General features: G+C 35.0%; 1 protein-coding gene across 1 annotated transcript in view; it reads left to right on the forward strand.

The window, feature by feature from the left end:
- Positions 1-16,480, forward strand: part of Ralgapa1 (Ral GTPase activating protein, alpha subunit 1 (catalytic)) — a 255,284-nt gene that overhangs the window by 71,694 nt on the left and 167,110 nt on the right. Inside the window, exons 6-8 of the mRNA XM_013012238.1 lie at positions 1,731-1,939; positions 5,044-5,283; positions 14,000-14,197. Of these exons, the coding sequence (XP_012867692.1) occupies positions 1,731-1,939; positions 5,044-5,283; positions 14,000-14,197 (647 nt within the window). The remainder of the gene's footprint in view (positions 1-1,730; positions 1,940-5,043; positions 5,284-13,999; positions 14,198-16,480) is intronic.

Raw genomic sequence — 16,480 nt, forward strand, 5'->3', positions numbered from 1 at the left:
TCTGTTTCTCTCTCTCTCTCTCTCTCTCTCTCTCTCTCTCTCTCTCTCTCTGCCTCTCTGCCCTTCCTTCCCCATCCCTCTCCTCCCCATCTCCTTCCCCTCCTCCTCCTCCTCTCCTCTCCCTTTCTCTTCCTCTCTCTCCCCCTTTCTCCCTCTCTCTCCCCTTCCTTCCCTGCTTGTTAATTGGAGCTGAGTCTTGCAGACTTTTCTGCCAGGGCTGGCTTTGAACCATGATCTTTGATGTCTTAGCCTCCTAAGTAGCTAGGACTACTGGTGTGAGCTACTGGGTACACTAATGCTAATTATTTCTGAGATGGCAACTAATTTGCAACTGGCCTGTGAATGGACCTTGATTATGATCCTTCTGTTTACATTTTCAATGAAGCTAGGATAATAAGCGCTTTTGACTGAATTCAGCTACTGGTTAAAAAGAGGTCTTGTCACTTTTTTTCATTTTTGGCCGGGGCTGACCTTGAACCTTTATCCTCTATCTCAGCTTCTAAGAAGGTAGGGTTTACATGCTATAAGCCACTCATAGCTTGTTTTTATCCCTCAAAGATTCAATTTAGTATTATCCAAATTCTATATGAATAATAGCCTTATTATATATTTATTATTCTTGCCTAATATTTTGTGGCTTTGCCAGCATATGTGTTGGTTTCTTTTTTTTTTTTGCCAGTCCTGAGGCTTGAACTCAGGGCCTGCGCAATGTCCCTGAGCTTCTTTTGCTCAAGGCTAGCACTCTACTGCTTGAGCCACAGCACCACTTCTGGCTTTTTCTGTTTATGTGGTGCTGAGCAATCAACCCTAGGGCTTCATGCATGCTAAGCAAGCACTCTACCACTAAGTCACATTCCCAGCCCATGTTTGGTTTCTTAATACTAGAACCTGTGGACAAATGAAGCAGACTGATGACATTGATAATCTGTCTGCAGAAAATATCTGTTTGATAGAAAGATGCTTTAAATGCCAAATTACACAATTAACAGGCAAAAGTTCATACTATGTATGGCTTGGTTCTAGTGGTTTATTTTTTTCTCTTAGGCAAGATCTAGTGACCTTTTTTAAAAAAATAGTGTTACTTGGGATTGAACTCAGGGTTTCTTGCCTTGTAAGCAGGTGCTCTATTATTTATGCCATGCCCCAGGCATGTTTGCTTCAGTTAATTTTTGAGATAGGTCTCTTGTTTATCCCAATGATCTTTCTGTTTTAGGCTTCCTGCATAGCAGGGATGACAAATAAATACTTCCATGCTTAGCTATTGGTTGAGATGGAGTTGTTTCAAGATTTTTGCCTGGGCTGGCCTTGAATCTTGATCCTCTCAACTCTTTCTTGAGTAGGATTAACAAGTGTGAGTTACCTTGGCCAGCTTGAACTGTTGTTTTGTTGTTTGATTCAGGCTCTTAATGTATAGTACAAGTAGCTTCTTTTATGAGCCTTTTGCCCCATTCTTCCAGATCTTGGGATTATAGACATGTGACATCATGTCCAGTTAATTGAACTTTTGATGATACTAGTAAATGTGGTTTATTCTTCTGTGTTCAATGATAACATTTAATGAAGTGTATTTTTTTCTTTACTAAAGCCGCTTATAAATGGCTTATAAAGCTACTTATAAAATGACTTATAAACTTATAAATGTAGCATTTTAGTGTTTCCTTAAATGTTTCAAAATACCTAGAAAAAATACTATCTCTTTTATGTTTTGATTTTTTTCTCATTTTACATAGATATTCCACAGATAAGACCCAAGCCACATTATGTCATGATAAAGAAGGATGCTGAAACCAATGAAGCAATCTATTGTACAAAGGAGCCTTTCATTAAAGCACGAGTTATTGTCATTCGTTGGCTGGTTTCTTTCTGGCTAGAACCAAAACCACATACAGGACCTCATATTCCTGGGATGGAAGGTGAAGTTGTGCCAAAGAATATTCAGGTAATACACAATTGAGGCAAGAATGTTGAAGACTGAAATGGCTCTTAAGATTCAATTCACTGATTACAATTGACTTAAGTATACAGCATTTTAAACAAGTAATGTTTTTGTATATTTTATAAATTCAAATTTTAATAATTATAGAAGTAATAATTTTCTTAATAGAAAATAAAACTTTGAGATTATAGAATTTTAGTTATGTTAATCTTATTTATGTATTTTAGTTATAATACTTTTCTATCCCTGGAAAATATATTCAAAGAGGCCCCCCAGGTTACCGAAACCATGGATAATATTGACATTATACCTTACATGTGCTATCTTTATATATATATATGTGTGCATATATATCTATAGTATATGTGTATATACTATAATGTATACACTATATATATAGTGTATACACTATATATATGTGTATATATAAAGTGTGTGTGTATGTATGTGTGTGTGTGTATATATATATATATATATATATATATATATATATATATATATATATATATATTTTTTTTTTTCTTGGTCTTGGGGCCTGAACTCTGGCCTATGCACTGTCCCTCAGCTCTTCAGCTTAAGGCTAGTGCTCTACCACTTGAGCCACAGCACCATTGCCAGCTTTTTCTGCTTATGTGGTGCTGAGGAATCAAATCCAGGGCCTCCTGCATGCAAGCAAGCACTCTACCACTGAGCCACCTTCCCAGCCCCTATACTTGCTTTTTTTTGTTGTCGGTGGTGGTGGTCATGAGGCTTGACCTCAGGGCCTGGGTGCTGTCACGGAGTCTTTTTAGTGTTCTACCATTTTGAGTCACAGCTCCACTTCCAGTTTTCTGGTGGCTAATTGGAGATAAGAATCTCAAGAACCTTCTTGCCTGGGCTGTCTTCAAACAACGATCCTTAGATCTCAGCTTCCTGAGTAGCTAGGATTATTAGGCATAAGCTACTATAACCTAGCTATATTTCTGTATTTTTCATATGTATATATACATATATACTGTATACAGTATATATACACATATACTGTAATGTTTATAAATTAAACTTTAGTAAGTTTAAGAGATTAACAACATAGTAACTTTGAGAGTAGTGACTAAGAGAATAGTGACAACAACTACAATAAATTCAAATAGCAATAATAAATAATAAAATCAAATAATTATAATGATATACTTTTATAAAGGTTACCGAAAATTTATGAATTGTTTTTAGAATTTTCCACATCACACTTTTAGATCAAATTCTTCATACTTTTTTCTTAGTTTGTTTCCCCTCATGTATGTTTTCTTTCTGTTTGTGTAAATTATAGTACTTTTCCTATTTACCTTTCCTCAGGTTAGACTAATAGGGTTTTTTGAGGAGGCCAAGGAGGCAGTGCTAGTGTTGAGGGTTTTTTGGGTGACAAGGAGGCAGTGCTGGTATTTGAATTCTACTTGAAGTGCTGTTACATTTAGGTTATCTCTCCAACTCTTCGTTTTTTTTTTTGTCGGTCGTGGGACTTGAACTCTGGGCCTGGGTGCTGTCCCTCAGCTCTTCAGCTCAAGGTGAGCGCTCTACCACTTGAGCTACAGCCACTTCCGGTTTTCTGGTGGTTTATTGGAGATAAGAGTCTCAGGGTCTCTCCTGCCCGGGCTGGCTTTGAACTGCGATCCTCAGATCTCAGCCTCCTGAGTAGCTAGGATTACAGGCGTGAGCTACCAGCGCCCAGCATCCAACTCTTCGTTTTTAAAATTTTTACTAAGTTTGAAAAATCCTTAACCATGTTTTTTTTTTTAATATAACTGTTTAAATCTTCCAAAATTAAGATAGGAAGCATGTTTAGTTCATTAGAATTAAAAAATGTGACTTTTATTCCTCTGCCAGAATAGCAGATCACATTGTATGCTTCTCAAACTCTCTGCATGCAATTATTAAATACAAAAAGTGAAGCAGTATTTTCTAGTCCTAATAATGTCCTAGACTTTATTGTTATGATTAATTTAAAATCATCTATTTAATCTTTATGGATGAGGAAACTGAGACCAAACATTGAATACGGTGCCAGAAAGTATTGTCATACAACAAAGTCATGAGAAACCTACTACATGATGGTAGTAATTCATTTAATCACTGTCTTTTTCTAGGGTGTGGTTTGATCTCCAGTAATGGTAAAACAAATTTCTTTTACTAGAATAAAAAACTTTTCTCTGTTTTTTTTAAGATTTTCTTTTAGCTTTATCTCAACTTTTTTGTCAATTTCTTGTTTTTTGTTTGACAAAATTTTTGCTCTTTTTTTTTTTTTTTTTGTGCTGGTCCTGGGGTATGACCTCAGAGCCTGTGTATTGTCCTTGAGCTCTTTTGCTCAGGTTAGCACTCTACTACTTTAGTCACAACTCTACTTTTTTTTTTTTTGATTGTTAATTGGAGATAAGAGTTTTCATAGACTTTCCTACCCAGCCTGGCTTTGAACTATGATCCTCAGATCTCAGCCTTCTGAATAGCTAGGATTGCAGGTGTAAGCCAAATGTGCCCAGCTCAGAAATTTTTTAAATAGCATTATCATTAACTAAATATTTCAATGTAGTTTGCTTGTAAGTTATTTATTCTTAAGGACTTTAGCTGCCTCCCTGTTGAAAGCTCTTTCACTTACCCTTAGTAACTTTGAATTTTCTATATTTAATTATATATAGTCAATGATTCATTTTTCTGACTTTATGAATTTCTTTATATCACTTAAACATTACATTATTAGCCTTTTTACTTAATTATCCAGAATGAACCTTTTTTTTGGGGGGGGGGTCCAGTCATGGGGCCTGAACTCTGGCCTGGGTGCTGTCCCTCAGCTCTTCAGCTCAAGGCTAGCAGTCTACCACTTGAGCCACAGCGCCACTTCCGGTTTTTTTCTTTTTGCTTATGTGGTGCTGAGGAATCGAACCCAGGGCCTCAGGCATGCAAGGCAAGCGCTCTACCACTGAGCCACCTTCCCAGGCCCTCCAGAATGAATCTTAAATAAAACTTTAAATAGTGCTGTAAGTTACTATAGAAATCTTTGGCTCTAGTCAGTATTTGATAAAAAACAAAATACTCAGTTAAATGTTTATAATATTCTTTCCTTTGTGTTTTAATTTTAGAGAGCAGCTGCTAGTTTGGTATCCAGGGAAGAAAACAAAAGTGATAATGCCGATAAAGCAGACAGAAATACAGAACCAGAACAATCTCATTCGAATACTAGTACTCTCACAGAGCGAGAACCCAGCTCATCCAGTCTTTGTAGTATTGATGAAGAACATCTCACAGATATTGAAATAGTTCGAAGAGTTTTTTCTTCCAAAAGAAGCAATGTAAACTTTGTCACAGAGATATTTCGCCAGGTAAAATGCTTCTCATTATTTTTTAATTGTAATGAAGACTTGGGTTTTTAATATTGAGTTGTTGTTATTTTGTTGTTATTAACTTTTTTAGCTATTCTTAGGGCTGGAGGTATGGCTCTTTAGTATCCAGCCAGCTTAGCAGAGCAAGGCACTGAGTTCAAACTCCAGCACACTGACACTCTCCCCCCCCCGAAAAAAAATTGAATTCATAATTTTTATTCCTTTATAAAATTAACATGCATTAACTTGTTCAAAGGAATTTCATGGTAGTAATTTCATTGATGCATAGTATACTTTGCTTTTTCTTCTTTTCTTTTCTTTTTTTTTTGTCAGTCATAGGGCTTGAACTCTGGGCCTGGGTGCTGTCCCTCAGCTCTTCAGCTCAAGGCTAGCGCTCTACCACTTGAGCCACAGCATCATTTCCCATTTTCTAGTGGTTAATTGGATATCAGAGTCTCATAGACTTTACTGACACGGCTGGCTTTGAACTGTGATCCTCAGATCTCAGCCTCCTAAGTAGCTAGGATTACAGGCATGAGCCACCAGTGCCCAGCTCTTTTTTGTTTTTTGTCTTGTACTATTATTTGACTTTTTTTACTGATGGCTAGTGCTTTACCACTTGAGCCACACCTTCATTTTGGCATTTTTTTTTTTTTTTTTTGGTCCGGTTGTGGGGCCTGAACTCTAGGCCTGGGCACTGTCCCTCAGCTCTTCAGCTCAAGGCTAGCACTCTACCATTTGAGCCACAGCGCCACTTCCGGCTTTTTTCTTTTTGCTTACGTGGTGCTGAGGAATCGAACCCAGGGCCTTAGGCATGCAAAGCAAGTGCTCTACCACTGAGCCACCTTCCCAGCCCTCTTGGCATTTTTTTTTTTTTGTTAACTAGAGACAATTTTTTTTCTTTACAGAGGCTGGCTTCAAACCTCAGCCCCCTGATCTCACCCCTGAGTAACTATGATTATAGATATGAGGCACCTGATATGTCAGGTTAAATTTTAATTATTCACCTTATGAATTGAAACTTTTTCCTTCCCATCATTTTATAGTAAAGTTATTTTTTGCGTGATTGTTAAAAGTTGTTTTATAAATATCAGTGATGGTTTCATTGCCTTCGTCTTTGAGAGCTTCAATTTTGTCCATTAGAGCATTCTGAAATTTAAGTTGCTAAACAGTGTTATTGTGGGGGAAAAAGAGGAAATAAAATAACTATTTTACGTAAATTAACTAGAAATTTGAAAGTACATATTCCCAAGCACATAGAAATTTTTTTTGGAAAATGTACTTCATGAAAATTAAGCAGGTGGGCTGGTAAGGTGGCTTAATGGTAGAGGGCTTGCCTTGCATGCCTGAGGCCCTGGGTTTGATTCCTCAGCACCACATAAGCAAAAAGAAAAAAGCCAGAAGTGGCTCAAGTGGTAGAGCACTAGCCTTGAGCTGAAGAGCTGAGGGAGCTAAGGGACAGCGCTCAGGCCCAGAGTTCAGGCTCATGATCGGACCCCCCCAAAAAAAAAGAAAAAAGAAAATTTAGCAGGTGCTTCAGTGTTGCAACAATATTTAACCTTTTTCAGGTAAACATCATTGATTTTTATAGCTGAAGAAGGATCATTCAGTTCTCAAAGCAATCAAGTAGTAGATCTGAGATAACGATATCCAGATCTTTGTTGTCTGAATTAATCTTTGCTTCCCTCTTTTCTTTTTTCTCTGTGTGTTTGTGTGTGTGTGTGTGTATGTGTGTATGTGTTTTTGTGTGTGTGTGTGTGTCTGTCTGTCTGTTTATATAGGTCTCATGTTGTATTATAGGCTGGTTTCAACCTTACTAAATAGCCCAGGCTAGCCTTTCATGTGCTGTGATAACAGGCATATACAACAATACCTACCATTTCTTTTCAAGCACAAAGACTATTTGTGGGAACAGTATCAGCCTTCTAATTGATTAGATAATTGTCACAAATCTTAAAACTTAAAGAATTATTCAAGTTTTTAAGTTTTGAACTGGTTTGAATATTTTTTAGGAGTTTTGTATTACATTTTTTAAAAAAACTTACTCATATAAATTTTTATTGCATATGCCTTTTTTTTTTTCCATCAGTCATGGGACTTAAACTTGGGGCCTGAACGCTGTCCCTGAGCTCTTTTGCTCCAGGCTAGTGCTCTATTACTTTGAGCCATGGCTCCACTTCTGGTTTTCTGGCAGTTTTCTGGAGAACTTTCTTGCCTGGGCTGGCTTTGAACTGTGATCCTCAGTTCTCAGCCTCCTCAGTAGCTAGGATTACAGCCATGAGCAACCAGTGCCCAGCTGGTTCTTGCTTTTATTCCCCATTAGTATTTACTTGCTTATTTTATTTTTCTTAAATTTTTGCTTTTGGCTTTGTTGACTTCTCTCTGCTTTATATTTACATTTTTCTTTCATTTTTCCTCATTTTTTTCTTTCTAATTTTCTTGATTGTATAAATGGTTCTTTTCCTAGCTAATTAAATATTAGTCTCAATTTTTCTTTATATAAGCATTTTTCAGTATATTAATTTACTTATTTACTGTTTTAGTTACATTCTATAAATTTTTATCTGCAGCTTTTCTTTTCCTTTTTTTTTTTTGGATGGTGGTACTCGGTTCATGCTCTCACTTCGTTTTTTTTTTCACTCAAGGCTCATATTCTGTCCTTGAGCCACACCTTAAAAGCCAGCTTTGGCTTTTTGCTGGTTAATTGTTAATTTGATATAAAAGTCTTTCAGATGTATCTGCTTGAGCTTGCTTCAAACAGTGATCTTCAGATCTGGAGGCATGCTTCAAAAAGCCACTTCTGGCTTTTTGTTGTTTGTTGATTTGACATAAAAGTCTTTCAGATTTATATGGGTTTGCTTCAAATAGTGATCCTTATATCTCAGCCTCTTGGGTAACTAGGATTATAGGCATGAGCCGTTGGTGCCCAGCTATGTGTAGCATTTATTGTAATTACTCATTCTTTTTAATGATACCCTCTGCCTATGAGTTATTAAGAAATGTGTATCTTCCAAAAATTAGATATTTTCTGTTTTTTTCCTTTAAAGTTTTTTTATGTAGTTTTATTTTAGAGAATATAGGCTGTAAGATACTAAATATTTAAAACGTGCCCCACCTAGTACATAGTCAGTTCTCATACTATTTTGTGTCCGTGGAAAGAATTTGACAGGTGTGGTGATCCATGCCTGTAATCCTAGCATTCTAGAGGCTAGCCTAGGCTACATGGCAAGTTAAAGTCAATCTGAGCTACAAAGTGAAATCACATCTTCAAACCAAACCAAATCAAATAACATGAGGGCTAGAGATGTTACTCAATTGTAAAGTACCTTCTTGGTATTGCACACGTGTCTACCTGGGTTCTATCCATAGTGCAAAAACAAAAACCAGGTGCTAGTGGCTCACTCCTGAAATTCTCAGGAGATTGAGACATGGAGGACCAGTTTGAAGCCAGTCTGGGCAGAAAAGACTGCAAGACTCCATCTCTAATAAACCAGCAAAAGGCCTGCCAGACTAAAGACACAGCTTAAAGGAAGCCAAGCCAGAGCTTGAAGCCCTTAAATGAAGCCCTAGTATATTAACACTAAAAGAAATAAAACAAGCTTTAAAAATGTATTGGCATTGTATAGGATTGTTCCTTTTTATGTTTCATCCAATTATTCCTCTAAAATACAGAAAAGTATGTAGACTGAAAAGAGATAAAAATATCTTTACTAATGCATCTGCCAGAATCTCATCTATCTGTATTTGGGTCTGATTTGGTAGAATAATTACAATGCAAGCTTATTCTTTCACAGGGGCAGTTACCAAAAGGTAAATTGTTAACAAATCTGGGCATGCCCACAATTGCTAAATTTTACTGGTCTCTGTGATGGGAAGAAGGCTCTTGTAATGAAGAACCAAGCATGAGATTGTTTTTCTTTTACTTTTATTTATTGTGTATCTGAGTTTTTTTGAGATTAAGACTTGCTATAGACTAGGTGCATTACCACACCAGGCTCTGGTGTGACATTTTTAAACAGGCCTGGAATGCCATCAGTTGCCATCTAGCCTTTGGTTAAGTTTTTAACATTGCTTTCAGATCTCCAATTTCTACCACTCAAAACTACAGAGCATTTTCTTTTTTATCACACGTTAAAAGTAACCTAAGGCAACAGTTTGAGTATGCATATTTCAGTTGCACTTTATATTATCAGTTTCTCTTTCCCTACGGAGTTAAGTTTCTTTAGAAAAATTTCTAAGTTGAGTCAAACCCAAAAATGCCTAGTGCAATAACAGGAAAATTCATATGGGCAACATTTCACAATTAGCTCACTTGTGTTGGACAGAACTGTGCTTTCAGAGCCCAGAGAGAGATTTCCTCCTACATGAGCAGAATGGAGTTAATGGTTCTCCAGATGGTGGTTTCTGCTTTTATGAATTGTGATGTATGAAAAACCAAAGAAATCGTTCAAAATGTATTATAGAAGATAGAAATTAATTAAGGTAAGGGGGAGACAGGTTTGGTGTCCGAGTCGGTAATCCTAGCTACTTGGGATTGTTTAATGGACACTTGATTATTTCTATATTTTAACTATTGTGAATAACATGCCACAGTGAATGTGGGTATATAGACATCTTTTTGAGGTACTGATTTCATTGCCTTTAGAAATATACCCAGAGAGCAGATTGTTGTATCATATGCTAGTTCCATTATTAAGTTTTTGAGGAACTTTCATACTGTTTTTCATAATGGCTATACCAATTTATAGTCCTGCCATCAGTCAATCAATGTCTCATCAGCAAAATCCATCTTAACCATCTATACATCCATTCATCTCTATCTAAATAACTATCCTAACTAGTTTGTGGTGATAACTTGTTTTCATTTGCATTTCCTGATGATTGGTTAAATGATTGAGCATTTTTTTCAGAAATGGTTGCCTGTGTATCTGTTGTGTTTATTGAGAAATGGCTGTTGAATTATATTTCCATGCTTAAAAATGAGTTATTTGATTTTTACTCTTGTTATTTGAGGTGCATTTTGTATATTAACCCCTTACCAAATAAATAGTTTGCTAATATTTTCTCATTTCATAAGCTTTTAATATTATGTTATTTGCTTTCTTATGTTAAAGCTTTTTAGAATAAATAATTCTTTACTTGTCTATTTTTGCTTTTGTTCCTTGTAATATTGTTGTCATATCCCCAAAAATATTGTTTACATCAATATCAAGGAACAACTACTTTCTTGTGCTGTCTTCCACTAGTTATGCAGTTTCAGATCTTATATTAGTCTATAGAGTATTTTGAGTTGATATTTGTATGGATTTAATTTTATTCTTCTGTTTTCCCATTGGTATTTGTGAAAGAGATTATCCTTTCTCCATGTTTTTATTGAAGATCAGTTGGCTGTAGATGAGTAGATTTATTTCTGAGCTCCCTGTTCTGTTTAGTGCTCTATATGCATGTGATGCCAGTGCCATATTATTTCACTTACTGTATAGCTTTGGAGAGAGAGACAGAGAGACAGTGTGTGTGTGTGTGTGTGTGTGTGTGTGTTGATCAGGAAATGTGATACAGAGAGACTGTGTGTGTGTGTGTGTGTGTGTGTGTGTGTGTGTGTGTGTGTGTGTGTGTGTGTTTGATCAGGAAATGTGATGTCTCCAGATTTTACTCTTTTTTCCTCATGATTTCTTGGGTTATTCTAAGTTCTTCATTCTTATCATACAGTGATAAATGACAGTGACACAAGGACTTCATTATTTTAGTTTGAGTAACAGTCTCTTTGACATCAGTCTCCATCAGATCCATATTTAATGTGTCAGTAAAATAATGTTTTTAAATGTGCAAGAGTAAATCTTGGGTAAGGAAAGCCTAAGGGTAAGAAACAACCTTTTGTACTCTGGTTTGTAAATAAATTCATCAAACTACTTGGTAATAGTCTGCTAATTTGTTTAGTGATAAATATCTTAGCTTTGGAGATCACTATTTTTTTAAAATTATCATGTTTTATGCTTTAGAGTTGAAAGTTTATAACAAAATTAAGTGAAAAGTATTGTTTTCATACAAGTTTGGAAAATAAGTTTTTAGCATTTAGAACTCTAGTATTTATAAGAAAATACAATGTTTTTATTTGAGCTTTTTTGTTGTTATTTGTTTATTTGTTGCTGGTCCTGGGCTTGAACTCAGGATGTAAGCACTGTTCCTGAGATTCTTTTTCACAAGGCTAGTACTTTATTACTTGAACCTCAGTACCACTTCCGGCTTTTCTAAGTAGTTTATTGGAGATAAGAGTCTCACAATAAACAGACGAATGAATGAATGAATGAATATTACCAAAGATCTGTAAAACACCACTTAACAATTCTGATTGCTTAAATGGATATTTATTATCTTTAAAAACTGAATTGTGCTACTAAATTGATGATTGCATTCTGACAAATTGAATTAAGAAAAAAGATCTAAATAAATAAATAAATATATATATATGTTTACATATATATTTATATTTTTGGTATGCTTTTGAATCCTTGCCAGGTTGAAACTCTTTAACAGTTGCACAAATTCCTAGTTCATTTTTCTTGGTTTCAATTTTGAAATAAAATATATTTTTTTTAAATTGGAAAAAAAAAAGTCTCACAGACTTTCCTGCCCAGGCTGACTTTGAACCGCCATCCTCAGATCTCATCCTCCTAAGTAGGATTCCAGCCACCTGCATCTGGCATGAGCTTAGTTTTTAAAATTTATTTTGAATATTAGGCTGAGTTGTTGCTGCGCTATAATAATTTCATAACAAGCCTTGATTGTCAAAATGATGGAGTATGCCCATTAAGCTACTTGAATATCACAGTAAGAATTAAGAAATAGATTTATTAGATTGAGGAAAGTATCACATAATGCATTTTGCCAGGCAGTCATTCACAGTAAATAAAAGAACTAGCAAACAGAATATCTTATTTACATTGCACATGAATGTTTCATCATTGTCTTTGATGCTGATTTTTTAAAACTAATTTCATGTAGACAAATTATATTCATTTTAATACCTAAAAAACAAATATACCTGTTAATAACTCCAGAGAGGAACTGACACTTTTTTTTTACATTTCTTTTTAAGTTTTTAAATTTTTTTATTTTTTGTGAACATACTGTACAGAGGGGTTACAATTACATGGGCAAGATAATGAGTACATTTCTTATCAAGCATTGCAGCCTCCTCCTTTGTTTAACCTTCACATCCCTTCCCAGCCTCCCCCACCTCCCCCGCACCAAAGTTGTAAAGTTCGTTTTTGACATGACAACTTGTGGAACTGACACTTTGTAAATAAAGGTCTTGTGAGTTTTAAGATTTAAATTAATGGGTAGTGTTATTCATTAGTAAAATGTAAAAAATGCTAACTATAAACACATCTAAGGGAAAGAGTTTGATAGTGAAGTAAAGTTTGAGTTAATTTTTAGTTTTGTTTTTCCATATTTAGATAGGATTTTTCCAGTAAAATGTATTTTTATGATGAAAATGTTGCATTTTGACAACTCAGAAAATACCCAAACCAAAGAGTACCTATAAGATAATCCTTGTTTGCTGGCACCAGTGGCTCATGCCTATAATCCTAGCTACTCAGGAGGCTGAGATCTGAGGATCACAGTTCAAAGCCAGCCTGGGCAGGAAAGTCCATGAGACTCTTCCTCCAATAAACCACCAGAAAACTAGAAGTGGCACGGTGGCTCAAGTGGTAGAGTGCTAGCTTTGAGCTGAAGAGCTGAGGGACAGCGTCCAGGCCCAGAGTTCAAGCCTCACAACTGAAAAAGATAATCCTTTTAAATTTCTAAGTGTTTGCTTCATTTTTAGATCGTAGAACTTAATTATATATAAAAAGTGATGGGTAGGCGCTAGTGGCTCATGCCTGTTACTTAGGAGGCTGTGATCTGAGAATTGCAGTTCAAAGCCAGCCCAGGCAGAAAAGTTCCTGTGAGACTCTTATCTCCATTTAACCACCTGCAAACCAGAAGTGGTGCTGTGGTTCAAATGGTAGAGCTCTAGCCTTGAGCAAATATGCTCAGGATAGCACATAGGCCAAGCCCTGAGTTCAGTCCCTAGTACCAGAACACACACACACGCACGCACGCACGCATGCACGCACACACACACGCAATACACACACACACACACGCAATACACACATACACGGGATTCATAGAAAGCTTTCATCTTTTTCTTTATATACTTAATAAAAATGCATGAGGCATTAATATTTTTCTTTATATGCATAATAAAAAACTACAGTGCTTTTTTACATGTGATTTTTTTTCTTTTTTAAAGTTGAGTTTAATTTTTAAAATCTTGTTGCTAAAAGCTATTTTAATGTATCAGTATATGCATGTATACAATATATCATATAATATGTAAGCTATATATACAAATGTATGCGCAACATGCAGTTGTATACAATTGGATACAATGTATAGTTATATAATTATAGATATTGAACTTGGAATAATTTTATGAGACAATATTACTATTCTGAGATGGCACAATTAAATCTTTATTCCACTTAAATCTACCATAAGCATGTCTCTGTCAGTGTATTTACAAAGTACTTCAACATAAAATGGTTTTGTGATAATTTACTTTTATATTTTTTAATTTTATGTCTTATATAGAAATATTTTATTGAAATATTTTAATGGTTGTGGCAAAAGAAAAAGTATCATTATCTAAGTTCTCTTTATTTTCTAGGCATTTTTATTACCAATTTGTGAAGCAGCAGCTATGAGGAAAGTAGTAAAAGTATATCAGGAATGGATCCAACAAGAAGAAAAACCTTTGTTTATGCAAGAGCCTGAAGAAATTGTGATCACTTCTTTAGACATACCTTGCATTGAAAATGTCACAGATCATGATCTTTCAGCGGAAGAAGATGAAAAAAGAGAAGAGGTAAAATTAAAGATTTATATATTTTTATAATTTTAATTGATAAAAGTTTCATTAAATATAACAATATATTATCACAAAGATACTTAAATAGGAAGAGAAGGTGTCTTTCCATATATTTTGCAGTTTAGATAGTGTAACAATATGACATCTGTAATGTCATAATTTTTAAAGGTATATTGCAGTTATATACTGGTTCTTTAAGTCATTGTATAGATAAAAATTAAATGGTGTCATTTAAACTGTGATACTACATGAAAATGCTTACAGGACATACCTTGTGAGATGATTACCTAACTATAGTTCCTTTTTCCCTGAAAGTAGTGCCTCTTTTCTCCAGAGTAGTTACCCACCACAAATCAGAATGTTCTGAATTCTTTTCTGGGCTCTTGCAGCAAAGCAATTGCAGAATGTAAAGCTTCTTGGTATAATAAAATAAGCAGTATTGCAATAAGGTAATAAATAGGTCCATGAGTTTTCTCTGATAGGGGAAAGACATAGAGCATAGCAGTGATAATATTTGGGCCCCTGATTCCATTTATTCCTTAAGTCTAAATGAGTTCTTGACCTTTCTGTGTTTTTGAGAGAGGGTCTATTTGTGTAGTACCATTCTGGACACAGAATTTGTTTCTACTGCCTAAATTCTGGTATAACAACAATATACTACCAGTCTTTTATCTTTTCTGTTTTTTTTAAAGTCCTATTAAATCTGTTTAGTCCAGATTGGCTTTGAAATTTTGATATTCCTTAGTTCAATCTCCCAAGTGGTGTCCTGTTTCTAAAAAGGAAAAAAAATTAGAAAATAGTTGGTTCTGAGGATAGCTCAATAGTAGAGTGTATGATTATTAGCATGCATGAAAATCTAGGTTCAATCTCTACCAACAAAAATGGGAGTGGAGAATATAGTTGAAGTACATAAAATTAATAATATAAATTACAAAATTAGGAACAAATAGTACTATTTGTTATATACCAATGAAAAACATCAAATATTTACATTGTGTTAGAAAATAAACCTGTCAGTAACGTTTACATTTCTACAAATATTTATTTGTCTGTGTCATGAGCCTATCTTGTATCTTTAAATAAAAATGATGAGTATAAACTGTATGCCTCATTTAATAAAAACAAACATGAATGAAAGGAGAGTGAGTTGATGATATAGTGTGCTAGATATTCATTTTCTACTGGTGACTTAACTACAACAACATTGCCATTAGAGGTGTGAATTTTTTCAAATGCCATCAAGTCTCATTAATGATTTATATCTAACCCAAAAGGTATAATCACTCACTGTCAGTTTTTATAAACTCAATATATATGAAGATCACTAAAAATTTTTGGTGTTCAAATTATCAAATAGAGATTCAGATAATTATGACTTTTGAAAAAATGTAGAACACATGATAGTTTGTGTAGTATGTGTGCAAGACTGACATATACCTTGCAAGATGTTTGGTATTCCTTTGTTTATCCCATTAAATTCCAGTGACATATTTCAATTTTTGTTATAATAAAATATCCCTGCAATTTCAAAATCCCTTTCCCTTTTAAGGGGACATTCAGTTCAGTCTCACACTTGCTAGACTGGTTCTCTGCCACTTGAGCCACACACTTCAAGCCCTACTTTTCACTGCTATTTCTCTAGATTTCAGCCTACAGAGTAACTAGAATTCCCTTTTAAACATGAGAGTCAATATTGGAAGTATAAACCTGAACAGATATGATTTCTACCTTCATGTATCTTACTGTTAACAAGAATACAGCCAGGAGCTGAAGGCTAAGGCCTATAATCCTAGATACTTAGGACACTTAAGATTTGAGAATTGAGGTGGAAGCCAGCTGGAGTAGAAAAACTATAAGACTATTTTTTTTTTTTTAAATCTGATAGTGGTGCTTGAACTCTGGCCTGGGCACTGTCCCTGAGCTCTTCCAACTCAAGGCAAGTGCTCTAGCCTTGAGCCATAGCATCACTTTCAGTTTTCTGGTGGTTGATTGGAGATAAGAGTCTCATGGCTGGCTTTGAACTATGATCCTCAGATCTATTTTTAAACATGAAAAAAGCTAGCCTGGTGGTATGGCTCAAGTGGTAGAGCACCAGCTGTGAGCAAAGAAGCTGAGAGAGCATAAGACCCTGTTTCAGCACACACACACCCCAAAAACAAAAGTACAAAAATTGAGAATACAACTTTATAAAATAAGAATATAAAATATTATTACTGGAATTATGAAATATTATTCTAGAATATGAAAGAGGGAATTCATACTCTGCTGAGAGAAATAAAA

This window comes from Dipodomys ordii, unplaced genomic scaffold, assembly GCF_000151885.1.
Source record: "Dipodomys ordii isolate 6190 unplaced genomic scaffold, Dord_2.0 Scaffold16, whole genome shotgun sequence".
Taxonomy (NCBI): Eukaryota; Metazoa; Chordata; class Mammalia; order Rodentia; family Heteromyidae; genus Dipodomys; species Dipodomys ordii.